This window comes from Opisthorchis viverrini (genome assembly GCF_000715545.1).
Source record: "Opisthorchis viverrini unplaced genomic scaffold opera_v5_29, whole genome shotgun sequence".
NCBI classification, from domain to species: Eukaryota; Metazoa; Platyhelminthes; class Trematoda; order Opisthorchiida; family Opisthorchiidae; genus Opisthorchis; species Opisthorchis viverrini.
Window position 1 is genome coordinate 1,427,896 of NW_008751685.1, and position 13,419 is coordinate 1,441,314.

General features: G+C 46.8%; 1 protein-coding gene across 1 annotated transcript in view; it reads right to left on the reverse strand.

Annotated features, from left to right (window-relative positions):
• The window catches only part of T265_02401 (hypothetical protein), a gene marked incomplete at both ends in the record, with an annotated part of 47,968 nt that overhangs the window by 15,757 nt on the left and 18,792 nt on the right, over positions 1–13,419 (reverse strand). The window contains 7 exons of the mRNA XM_009166634.1: positions 879–1,333; positions 2,417–2,592; positions 5,593–5,814; positions 6,758–6,839; positions 7,976–8,261; positions 10,605–10,824; positions 12,278–12,528. Of these exons, the coding sequence (XP_009164898.1) occupies positions 879–1,333; positions 2,417–2,592; positions 5,593–5,814; positions 6,758–6,839; positions 7,976–8,261; positions 10,605–10,824; positions 12,278–12,528 (1,692 nt within the window). The remainder of the gene's footprint in view (positions 1–878; positions 1,334–2,416; positions 2,593–5,592; positions 5,815–6,757; positions 6,840–7,975; positions 8,262–10,604; positions 10,825–12,277; positions 12,529–13,419) is intronic.

Sequence of the window (13,419 nt, forward strand, 5' to 3'; positions counted from 1 at the left end):
CCTGAAATGTCGATCACTCAGATGAAGGGCGCAGTTCTATACAAATTACTGTGAGAGACGAAAATATAGCTGAGCTTCTTCCTGTTTTGAAAACCTCAGTTGGATGAGCCGCACAGCTTCTGCGAGTGTGTTCGCCGGACGAACGCATGGATGGAAAGTGATCAATTATATATGAATGTGACGGAACAACTGTTAGGCACGGATCCCTCCTTACCACACGCACTCAGGTGCTGCTACGACCGAGAAGTCCATCCCACGCAAGATTGGCCCAGAATTCGAGACGCTTGCCGGTCCGGATCAAGACGAGATCCGATTGGTCGAAATTCTGGACCCAACAGCCAATCATGACCCAGTATTGGCCGGTTGCCAGTGACGCATTCAGAACGCGTCAGAAATTCCAGAAAGTTATAACCGCCTACGCTATATATACAGAGCGCTGTACAACTGTTCCTGTACAGATGTTCTTGACTTCGTTCGGGGCGTTAATATATCTTGTGCACCTTTGGTGGTTGTTTTTGACGTGAACGCTAGCTTGGGAGGCTCAGACCGAGAACTAAGCTGAGAGAAATACCGTTACGACAACAACACACCGATGTCACCTGCTGAGTATCTACTGAATAACAGAAACATACGAATTTGCGGTGTTTGACAAAGCGATACGGAGCGAATGTTAGATGACGTGTGAGTTTTGGTCACTTAGGATAGAGGATACATCGTAATGGCTCCATCCATGACACGACTGCAGGACCGTCCACCGTACTCACAACAGATAAGCCACTCACAAAGCTAACCCCAGAAAATGCGAACATCTCAATGGAAAAACTAGATATCTTTGCTATAGGGGGGTAGCACTAGGACAAAAAAAAACACCACCCTACCTGAAGCCTCGCTGATAAATCACACAAGTTTCGGCGTAATGAATGAACCGAGTTGTACAAGTCTGCCATGATTGGTGCCATTTGAAATGAACAAGCACGAGTTCCAGGTGAGTTCTCATCGACTGACAGGTGTTCGTCACCCACCTTGAAACCTCCGAGAACAGAGGGATTGAGACATGAGAAAGCGAGCCAGCGACGAAGTCGGTCGGAAGAGTCACGAAGCAGGGACCATGCCGCATGTGGATAGTCACTCAGCAGCCAAGTGGTGAGCGAGATAGGTAGACCAGACACGTGGTGGTCTTGGTGTATTAAAGGGGTCGAGCTCAAGGCGGAGTCACAGCAAAGAGCAACCAACCATTGCAAAGCGTACCAGGAACGACGCACATGGTTCGATCGGGACTGGTAGGCAGGCACACCACGCACATCCATAAAGTTATATGCAAGGCCGTTCCATACTGATGAAAAATAGAGATTAGATGGGAAAGAACGAATTAGAGTGGACTTCACAAGGACGTCTTCGAGTCATATTGGAAACAAGCACCTCTCTTCACTGGAACCCACATGGCAAGCTTCATTCTTTCCTCCCACTTGGACAATACGCTCGTGCATCGGCTAAGATGAAATGTACTGAGTAAAACAGCGAGACAATGCAGTGTTCACCAAGCCGAGAGGATTATCAGCCTTTTAGCATAGATTGCATTCACATACAGAAACGAATCTCCTATGGAGACGTATCCTTCGTGGAAAAGTTTTGGAGTCAGAAGATGAGATCGTCGGCTCCAGTAAACTTCACACACACACACACACACACACACACAATTTTCACTGTTCAGAACCACTTGTGGCGGAAGTAGACAAGTTAACGACGGTGATGTTGAATAGGAGCTCAGTACAACTATTCCCTGAACCGAAAGGAGGTGCATCTGTTTATACCTTAGTGCATGGAGTTTGCAGCGATGATGACTTCTGTTTCCAAGCTAGGTGTCTACTTGTTACACGCCACATCAAAAACGGAGGCAGGGGGGGGCATTATCCCCAAATGTAGAACACTAAAAACCCCGCTTAACATACATTTGAGACAAACATATCGAGTCTATTTACAGTTTGCACTCGAAAGTCTGATTAAACGCATCGAATTTCTCTGCCACAATCACTATACGTCCTTAGCGATCCCAAGAGTTAATACAGAATAATCTAATCCCAACGAAGACAAGTGACCACAGATATCTGGCATCTTACAAAGGCAGATTCTCTTCGAGAAACGGCTCGCGGATAACAGGAAACGTTTGTCATGGGCTCTCCAAGAGGTGATCTCTTTTCTTGGAGGCTACCGTATTACATACGAATCTGTGCGCCAACCTCCAGGCGTACACACTCTGTGCAACACAAAAATGCAAGAAAAACAATCCCGTGATCGTTGGAAAATTCAATGAGATGCTTACATTTTACCGGTAGTCCTGGACAGACGAGCAAATACTCCACCGATCCTCCGAAACCGTTTTTCGCGGGAATCCGTTTGATGAGTCCACGAAGCTTACCAGGCCGGACGTATCTCACATCCGAACCAGACAAATCCGGCATTGGAAAAAAACAAGCAGGGGGCGGTTTACGCGGCTTGAAGATGAGTTGTTTGGCCATGCGATGCACGAACATAGATATGTGCTTACGAACAGCACGCCGAGTTTCGGACGACGCGATGACGAGACTGTTATCCCTGAAGGCGAGGACAAAAAATTAACCGGTGGCTAGCATGTGAGAAGCATCCGAACGTTTGTTGGTTTGGTGTTCGGAACATCATGTTGATTGGACAGATGGGTCTCGTGCGAACCACGGACTAAATGAAGGTATGCTTTGATTGGTCAGAATGTCAGCCAATTTAGATGGAGCACCGATAGCTCGATGGTCCTCGTCCCCCACGAAGATTCTAGCTTGACCTTGTGACTGCCTTATAATCTTCCTTTGTCTCCATAAAGGGCGGTCTCGAGCTAACGTGGCTTCCGGTACATCATGGTGGGTGGAGCGGGAAGACATGAACCAACATTGAAGTTGTACCGCCGTCAGCAAGACGGAATATTTGTAAAATGGAGCTTGATTACGAACTGAAAGTTCGGACCACGTGTGGGTTGTATGATGCTATTGTTTGATGGTATGTTGGAACTATGAGTAGATAAACGTCTTGGAGGACGTGTGATCTGACGCCACCTGTCACATGCGTATGGATCATGAGAATAGTTCCCAAATGAAGCTGCAAGATCACTAAAGTCTTGTCTGGAGGTTCCCAATGGGAGAGACGGTAGTTACTAACGCGACTGCAAGCTCCGACTCGGAACACTGCTGAGCGAAAAGTGGTTATCAGAGAAACTTGACTGGTTCAGAGTCGAAAGGTGCTTGCGCTTTGTAAGAACAAGAAGGTGCTCCTGAAATCGAGCGGCATCAAGAGTATGTTTCTCTAATGCCTGACGAAATGTGAAGATGTGTGTGACGCAGCCCCGGGATCCCGCTTGATGGTGATCCTGGGTCAGTGTTTCTTGTGTCACCTTGACTATGAAGAATCGGTGACGCCAGAGGTTTTGTTACAACGGGAGTCAAAATACCTCTCTGTGTTTACTACATTTAATGCGAACATGGTTACCGATATCGATTCAAACCAAGCGGTCCCGAGGATGGACGCGCATTGGATGAGGAATTCGCCGTTGTGTTTGAACAGATTAGGTGGAAGGCCATCAGGAACACGAAGATACTTTGTAGGGACACTTCTGAGGACGTAGAGGGTTAGATAATCATGCTTCCGTCAGGGACTGACAATCTGGGTGGAAATTTGTCAGCATAATCTACAAGACCAATTGCATGATGTGCAGTGGTTCTAGCTGCCACGGTTTTGTTCGTTGATCTGTGGAAATAGGAGTGGATAGCTACGCATCGGAGGCAGTAGCTGATCTAATTGACTCGTGAATCCAGGAGTGACAGTGGACCTTTCAATGGGCGAGTCGGGAGGAGAAGTTATGAAATGAAGGTAAGTGCCTAGATACATGGGTGCCATCGAGAGCGCAAATGGGCCATGTCTGATCACTGATATGTCCGAACTAGGAGGCCCCATCCAGAAATACAACAATCAATATCGCTGGTAGTGGCTTTCATAACTCATACCAAGTCATTGCTCCAACCCCCTGGTTCCTCTCTATCCGCCGTGTGGGTGCGCGGAAAAGACTGTCCGAGGATATCGTCTAGCCGGCACACGGAGCACCTAACCAAGTTAGCACAACCTGTGGGGTGTGATCAGATCATCGAGTTATTCCTTCCGAAAACCACTGAACTTAATCCAGCATTACTGACCCGGCGTTCCAATCAGACTCCGAAAACATCTATGGTCAACTACTGGATATTTTCTCACCACGCAGCGGCCAGCTTTCTTGGCCACTTTGAGCCCTTGACTCATCAGTCTGACTCACAAGGCAGCAGTGGATAGGGATTTTGCTCGGAGACTCTGTCCCTAGCTTCTAACTTAAAAGTCGAACACACAACGCTGCAGATCCTACTCAGAGCCGATGTTTCGGCTGCATGAAGGTGACCTAGCCCAAGGGCGCTGGGAATAAGGCATACAGGCCTCACTTCTGAAATCGTCGCGCACAGATTAGTTCGGAGCATCAGACATGCATTTTTCAACCGCATTGGATAATTTGTCGGTTGTTACAGTCAACCGATGGACGATCAGGGTGTGCGGGATATGGAACCGACCTGACCTGTTATTCCTCGGAGGAAGGCAGCATCACTGCATCCAAGCTGGTCACCTGGAAGAAACATCTTACTGGCTCTATACTTCCACTACCAAGGACGGTATGACTTTACAACAGCCTCGTAATGCGATTACCCGTAGGGCAAAGTTTCGCCGCACTTGGTCTGGCTGCTGCCCTTTCTGGTATAGTTGCACCCTGTGGAACGAAGTTCCAGTTAGTGTAGTCCGCGAGATCATTGCAACACTCAGTCTGGCCAACCAAGACAAGGTGGCATCCATAGAGTTGTAAGGAGAAAGTGGTCGAATCCGCTCCCGCTAGAAGTCTTCTGTCCAACGGTCCAAACGTTTTTCCTCATGGGATAACAGACAGTAGTTGTAGTATGTGATGATTCTAGACGATAACAAGAGGTTTCAGAGAGTCTGTCGAACGAATCAAAAGAGACAGTCTGAAAACATTTTCAAAAATTTCTCGGCTCTTCTAGCTCCTGAGCCTTCTGGATGTACCGACCTTCTTAGTCCAGGCAGATACTCTAGCTTCGGATAAGGTATCCAATTGAACTGAGATTGTGATCGGATGGAATCTGTTTCTAGGTCTCTCACAAAGACAGTCTCAGCAGAGCTCTAGTGTTCGGAAGAAGCTATCTGGGTTCTGTTAGAAATACTAGTTCCATGCCTCGCGTGTTGCTTCGGACGTCCCGCTAGTGATATACCACAACAGAAACCTGATCATTAGGCAGGCGTTGGGGAAGGCGACTCTAGTGATGAAGAGGTGTTTTTCGGTGGTCTGTCTGTTGGCATAGGTTTAAAAGTGCAATAAAAAGCGGTAACGGACAAGTGCCTGATCGCGGTCCATACCGGTATTCAAGAAAGGACAAGTTGGAAGCATGCGTCTCAACTGGGTACCCTCCGTTGCCCGCGCATCTTGAAACCAATTGAAGTCGATCTCCCAACTGAGCCTTGGTAGTACTCGAAAAAAATTACTCGGCTGTAACGGCCTGTCGGTGCTTAACTGCCATGTCGCCTGAAAGGGACATGAGGGCTCGGGGAATGGCCACGCTGCCAAAGCCTAGAGACGGACAGTCCAGATGCAGAGGTTGGGAGCGAACAAGGGACCTTTCAGTAAGTACGTTCGCACCTTCAGCCTTAGCTCCTTGTGGAAGAATATCCAGAGCTCCATAGAACTTGTATTTGCAGGGCACATAGCTAAAGTCCTTCAGACTATAATCGGGTTTACTATGAACAAAATCACTCTCGTTCGAAAAGCCGCCCTCCCGTCGGGGCCCAATTATTCTATTGAGTCCACACCAGAGTAGGGAAGCACTGGACTCGAGTTTCCCTCCTCTATTAGAGATTATCAGCAGTGCACACCTGTGATCTTGTCAGTGTGTAAAATCCGTACATCTGATATGCGAGGTGATTGTGTTACCAATACTCCAACATAACACGCTGGATGCAGCTGAATGATCACATCTGAATAGGCGAGCGCGTTCAACCTTGCGCGATGTGATAAGTTTACCGGACGCCTCAAATGACGTCCTGGTTGAGTTGATCAACTGGCTCGCCTTTAAGGACTTCCTAGTCAGGTAGTGCGACGGACGCTTGAAATGCGACAGACCTCTTTCTCATGATTCCTTCCAAACGAACTTCGAAGACACGGCTACCGGGACGTAACTACTCAAATACGGACGTTCGCTCTCGATGGCTCAACATAAGATCCAATCCAACATAACCAGCCGAAGCGTGTTCCATGTCACCAGAGGTGCGCGAACGGATACAGGATGAGACAGAGTAGTCGGCTCAACTATAGAACTGACGTCTTGGTTTTCTGTCTTGGACATTCATCATACCAAGACGGTTGAAACCATCAACCCGCGCCCTTGGCTCAGAAGCCTGGAATCGAGCGATAAATTATCATAGAAATATCCGTTTTTAAGTCGCTGTTCACCTTCCAACACCCAACCTGAAGCCTGAGTTTGTCATATCTTGGTCCAATAACCTGAAAAACTCTATGGCTTTATAGCCAACCCCCAAATACAGGCTAGTGTGTCACTGAGATACCTAAAACATCACACCACAAGGTTTGGTTTCCTTATATACAACTGAAAAGCATCCCGGGTAATAAATTCCAAGAAAATGGAAAGCCTACCTCGAACAAGTATGGGTTTCGGAAACATGTGGTGTAGAAGACGCCGAAGCATGACGAAGAAATGGACTCCAGATGAAGACGCCTACAACAAAAGATGTGATGTTACTGAAAGAATTATAAGTAGTTCAATTAATTATTAATTATATTATCATCAGTAAAGAATTATGGTGCATTAATTACTCAATATGAAGGGTAAGTGTAGTCCCAGAATTGGTGTTATGAGGGGCAATGAAACAACGGGAATACGACAATACCAACTCGCTCCGACCCATGCGGAAGGCTCACTGGTGAGACTAACGCCCGCAAATATGTTCTGATAAACTCCCATGAAGTGGAGTGAGGAAACAAGCTCGACATGAAGTAAAAAATCCACGGTAGTCCAGTGAAAAGAGGAGTGAGTCGATAAGCGGCTCGAATAAATGTAAACACGATGGTGTATTCCGAACCTCACCGCTTTGTCAGTCCCATTGATATCTCGCTTCCAAAATGGACACTATTTATCATCAATAGATGTACCTGAGAGCCGCAGCAAGTCCTTTTTATAACATTTTAAAGCTTAGATTTATAAGACAGTGCACTGGTGCGCCAAATCAATGAATCGCATTTTGCGGCGATCAAACCACCTATCCAGTTCGTCGCAACCATGTATTGGCTGCTACCACCAGTTTGTGCACGTCCCACTCGGTTCTGAGTTGGATCTCAGAAATAAAAATGGTGGTTGCCTCATTTTGGTGGCTGTGTGTGATACCTGACTGAGTCGCCAATCTGATTGCTGTTCCCTCTTCAGTGCCTGGTGCCAAAAAGAGAACTCACCGACAAAGAACACAACAGATTTATTGCAACAAGCGACTGCGTGTGAGTGCGAAAGTTAGAACGACCCCGCGCTATCTAAAGGGCGCTTTTTGACACTGATCCAGACTGTCTGCACGGAGTTTAGTGAACACCCATCAACATCGACCGAGGTTCTATGGCATGTCTGAACGCGCGTGCTTCTGCGGCGTGCCTGAAAACTCATCGCCTTTTGTTTAACTGATCTGGATGCTTGCCAGCTTCCCCTAATGAGATTTTGGTGGAGTTTTAGGGTCTTAGTAGGTTCCGGGCATTCTGGGGTTACTTTCAGAAATCTGACCTTCTTCATATTGTGTCACAAGGATCAACTGCAATTGGCGCCCTATGATTAGTTTCAAATATTCAAGAACAACACAAAGAACAACTCACATCCGAAGTTCCAACCCGATGATGATGGTTGGCACGATCCGGACTTATCCCACGAATAGAGAAGGACATGCCCCATTTGTCGGAGTTCACGAATCATTTTGCCCATAGATTTCGAAGAGGAAGAACGGCATTTGATTGCTACATCTGGAACCGTTGTTGTTCTTGCTTGCCCGGCATCAGCTGGAACATTTCTTCCAACAGTCTTTGGTCGCGAAGCCGGTATTGTCAGGTTCATCAGTACAGCTGTGTCAAGGTCGTTGCAAACGACAGCTGTGAGGTCTAGTAACTGACAATAAACGAGAAAAGAATGTTAGTTTATCACATCGTCTAATGGCCAAACAACTTGAATGGATTGTCTCCAATCCAGAAGTGTACCAGGAAGTGAGGACTAGCTAACAGTTACGTGAAACATGTCGAACGGTTGACGCATGGCACTGTCCGCTGAACGCTGAGATGTGCGCGTAATCAGTACGCTGAAGTGTACAACCAGCTGGAGAAGAAACCCATTAGGATAGCACTTAGCCGGTTTGGTCTGGTAAAAAAACCAGGATATTCGTAGGACACAACTCAGCTAGTGGGAAACAGTAGAGCATTTTGAGGACTACCAGTGAAAGGAAAAAGGCCCTCACTGTGGAGTTACCTATTAGAAAATGCCAACTGAACAGTTACAGACTATTGGACAGGGGAGCAAAACTCACACATGCATCTTGTTTACAAAACTGAATATCCATCCTCTCCTTGAACGCGTCTTCCTGAACTTTCCTGGATATTTATTGCCTGTTACTCCATTGCAACCAAATGCTACAGAGCGACTCCACAAATTCCGCAATAGATCCCACCTTTCAAGAGACGCAAAGCGGATTTACGAGAAAACCCTACTCGCATACCCCCGCCAGTAGTATCACCATTACACCAAAAGTAGTGAGGTTATGGAAAAAATTAAACAAAGGGTATATGGTGGCGAGTGGAGATGGAGCCCTGAGTTGCTCCTGACCAACATAAATAAACCGGTGTCCAGTCTTGTAGTCTGTCCTAGCTTTTGGTGACGGTGTACGCGGTGTGATGAGTAAATCTGCACGCCATTGGAACCGCCGGTTGCTTCTGAATTTTTAGTCCTTGAAAACCAGTTCGGAACATTCAAATGGTTAACATATTGCCTGCTCGAAATACCTGCCCGATCGATTTCTGAGAAATTCTGGGTACGGATGGATCAGGATGCCTTCGGACAAAGTGCGAAGTGTTTCACCGATATAATTGATAACTATCCCTGAGCTTCAATCGACGTGACGAAGATCACGAACGTGGCAAGTCACTGTTCTCGTTCACATGTGGCAGGCACTGATGATCGGGGCTCTTGAAATGGTTCAACTGAAAAGAAGCACGCACATCTTTACCCTTTTGAATATCGTAGGCGTCAAAAAGAACGCCCCGATGAAGAACGACTAATGGGTCTGATCGAATGAGACATCCAGAAAAAGAACAGGTTGGGATCGAATCCGTATTGGATGGCAAAGCGAGAATTACTGTGGGTCGGATGTAGCTGGATAACAAGTGGAAAACAAATCAGATTTCACAGTCAGGTATTCCCAGCAAGTGTTCCGCGGGTTCGAAACTCACGAGGAAGCCTCCCGTCTGACTGTAACGCTCATTACACAAGGAGTCCTATAAGATCTGTTGTGTTGGGAGGTTCGCTTTGCCATCGGCGCATAGACTGGGGGAAGAAGCCTGTCGGAGGCCGAAGTTTTGGCGCAGTATATTTCAAGGTTTCAAATTCCCCACGGATGTACCCAATCGTACTCAGTAAATTTGGTAAGCCCCATATAAATTCGTGATGCGACAGCCAAAATGGTCAGCCTCTAGCACCCATAGGCGAGCCCAATCTGCCCCATATCTTTGTCGTTTGTTAGTGTGATAAACATATTACAAGAAAACACTGGTGCCAATAGCATAGCAAGTTCGTCGACACCACTGGTGTTCACAGATTCGATAGACAACTTGGTCGTTTGCAACCAACGAGCCATGCTAAATTCATTGATTGGGCAGCCACCAGTGAGCTGACGCAGAGTCGAAATTCCTATCCCCAAATTAAAACATCATGTAATAACGATATTTTCCCAGCTTAGTTCTCGGTTCGAAGCTTTCAAGCTATTGTTCCCGTCAAAACAAGCACCAGGGATGCCCAAAGTGTATCAGCGCCCAAAACCAGTTCATGTATAATTTGTGTGTGGAGAAAAACACTCTGGAAATTCCGACGCCTTCTGGATGCGCCGTGGGCAACCGGCATTCGGCGGATAAAGGATCGTCATTGGTTGTTGGGTCTAGACGTTTGGGCAATCAGAGCTCACCTTGATGCTGGACCGCCAAGTGGCCCGATTTTTTGGGCGATCGCGTACAGGATAGGCTTCTTGGCCGCAGTAATGCCTAATTGCGAGCAGTGAAGCACTATCGGTGAGGAATTTTGACTAACGCGCCCCAAGTCCTTAACTGTATCCACATATCACTGGTGATATTCAGTCATAAAAACCGGTTTGTGGGTGAACATTAAGCACCAGAAAGCATATGACCAAAATCGATAAGCTAGGGTGCGCCGGGTACTTAGTACAGCAAAGTACAAACGACGAAGACTTACACAATTCAGCCAAGCTCGAATTTCTCGCCATGATTCATTGAATTCTTGAAACAGCTCGTTTCGAACCCCACCAGTGCAAATCCATGGAGAGGATTTTGTTGAAAGCGATCTAGTAGCCTCGGTGTGGAAGCTGGCACTAGAGTCGAGGTTGGTGGCCGGCGGACCACTGCTTTGTGAGGCCTCTTCCCAAATCGGTATATCCTTTGGGCATCCAGCATATCTGAAGTAAAACATTGAAACCTAGTCGTTGTCAGTTCATACGAGTGATGTGCGATTCAAAGGGATGCTTAGAACAAAACGGTATAAGGGGACGACCAAGAACTATCGCACTGACGCACCATCTGAGTGGCGTTAGTCGACCAAACCACGAAAATAAATCAAACCGTCATCATCATCATCATCATCATCATCATCATCATCATCATCATCGGCAGCATACATCAATGTTCAACAATGATACTTCGCCGTGAAGAAAAGAATGAAAGTAAACAGGGGAAAGAATTAGCGCTAGCCTACCACAGCCAGACACACAATCAGACAATCTGGACAGAAACTGGCAACGGGAGCACATCGGTTCGAAGCTAGGTCTTGAAGCATCTCCAATCGAGCACAGTGGGGGTCACGGGGATCTCATCCTGGAAATTGAGTCGCATCGGTAGTACCCAATTGTTTCGTAATCTCTCTCATATCGGACTAAAGAACTCGGGAGGATTATGACGAGTACCAAACCTGTGAAAACCGCACCTTCCAATGAGTTGCGGATAATTTGTTACTGTCAAGAAAAAGCCCCAACGACACTAAGCAATGGCTGAGCAAGAGGCTGATATATCCTTCGCATTCTTTAGAACAACGTTCACATCTCATCTTCAGTTTTCCGGTTTATGAACGCCAAAAGAGGAGCGTTGTGATTGTTCTCAATATTGTTGGTCGTAGGAGGCCGGAACAACTGAGAAACATACCGCATAGTCACTCTTCACGTGCCAGCATGCCTAGAGGTTTACACTTGGTAATCCTGGAATGCTCAACGCGTTGAACTCACATACTAGATGAAGGGACTAGAAACCTACTAATATGGAGTGTTTTTAAGAACATTAGTGCACTTGACACACATACAGTAATTCCATCCATGGGCTAATTAGAAGACAAATGTCAGAATGTGAGAAACAGCATGACGTCTAGTGTTCCGCTTGAAAACGAAGCGTAAGATTGTCGTTTCGAAAATATGAGTTTCGTGAGATGCGTCCTGCTGGTGATTCTCAATAAGGATGAAACAGTCGTACAGTGATTCTTGACTTTTCAGCATAGATTGGCTTCACTGACAAGATGGATTCTCCCCCCGCAGGTATCAGATCATGGCAGAAAACGAGCCCATTTGAACATAGGACAGACCAAGAGGGATGGCCGAACGACTGGGGTTCTCGCTCAGTCCCTTATGATATTGGAAAAGGAATTTGTTCAGCTGTAACACCCTTCCGGTGCCTAGCTGCCATGCCACTCGGAGGAGGCACGAGGGCTGGGATATTGCCAGGTCGCCCAAGCCTACATAGGGGAAGTCGAGTGGCAGAGGTCGGGTTCGAACCACGGACCTTCCGGTCAGTAAATTCTCGCTCTAACCACTTGGGCCATCTCGCCCCCTTGTGATGGTGAGACGTCTATGTTTACGAAAGACTCACTTGAAAGGATCAGTCGCTGCGCATCGGGCCCACACGCCGAGTTGTGGTGCAAAACGTTCAGATAAAAAGCCAATGACGTTTTTACACAGGCGAACAAACGTAAGTTCGACCGTCTGACGATGCTGATCAATGATCCCCGGGCCCGACAAAGACGCATAGTGTATGCCACCACGACAGCGGTGAAGTTGTCGATAGACCCGTCGAATATGATCCCATTCTCTTTCAACAAGACTTCTTAGGTCACTCGGACTCTGCAAATTAATGTGTAAAATAGGATAAATGATTGTCGAAACAAAACGAATCAGTAAGGATTCTTTAAATATACATCCTTTTGTGTTGAAAGACCGAAGCTGTGATTACTGAGCGAGTTTCAGAACGATATTCAGCGAGAGTTTCTTCCAGTTACTCACACAGCAGATTACACGTGATGTAATGAATCCAAAAATTAATTGACAGCATGATTCATGACCAATTCTTACCTTGTCTTTGGTACTATATTTAGGATAGAATGCTTGAACGAAGGGATTTGGTCACCACGGTTCTTACCTGTTTCAATTTCATCAAGTTCGACGAACGGATAAAACCATCGTGCAACTGAGTGAGAATGCTCGTCTTTTTGAAAGGACATCTGGGGGAACAACTCAAAATTGATAGCCTGAAAGTTTCAAGGTGCCACTTGTTGAGTGACTGTGTTCACTCTCTCTAGAACCACGAACTTGGTCCCATCCACCAAGCACTGGAGGTGATGGAATTGTCAGCTAGCTCACACGATGTGTCGGTGTGAGGGAACGGAAAGCTATCCATTGAATGCGATGGTGTTGACTGACTGCGTGAGTGATACCTGTCTGCCAGTTTAGTTAGCCAATAATGAGTGGCGTCCCGGAAACCCAGAGAGTTTATTAGTTAGCGTTTTCAAACATCGTTGCCAGGTCGTACATTGCCCAATTCCACTCGCCACAGGGCTCGGCGGAAAGAACTCTGTGAGGCAGACGGCCGCCTGGCATGCGGGGTACATGTCCTAACCAGAGTGAGTAACCCGCCCAAGTGTAAGAGCTCCTTTATCCTAAAACCTCAACATTACTAATCCGACGTTCCCACCAGACACGGTCAATGCTTCGGTCATATACTGAGAGCTTTCGTGT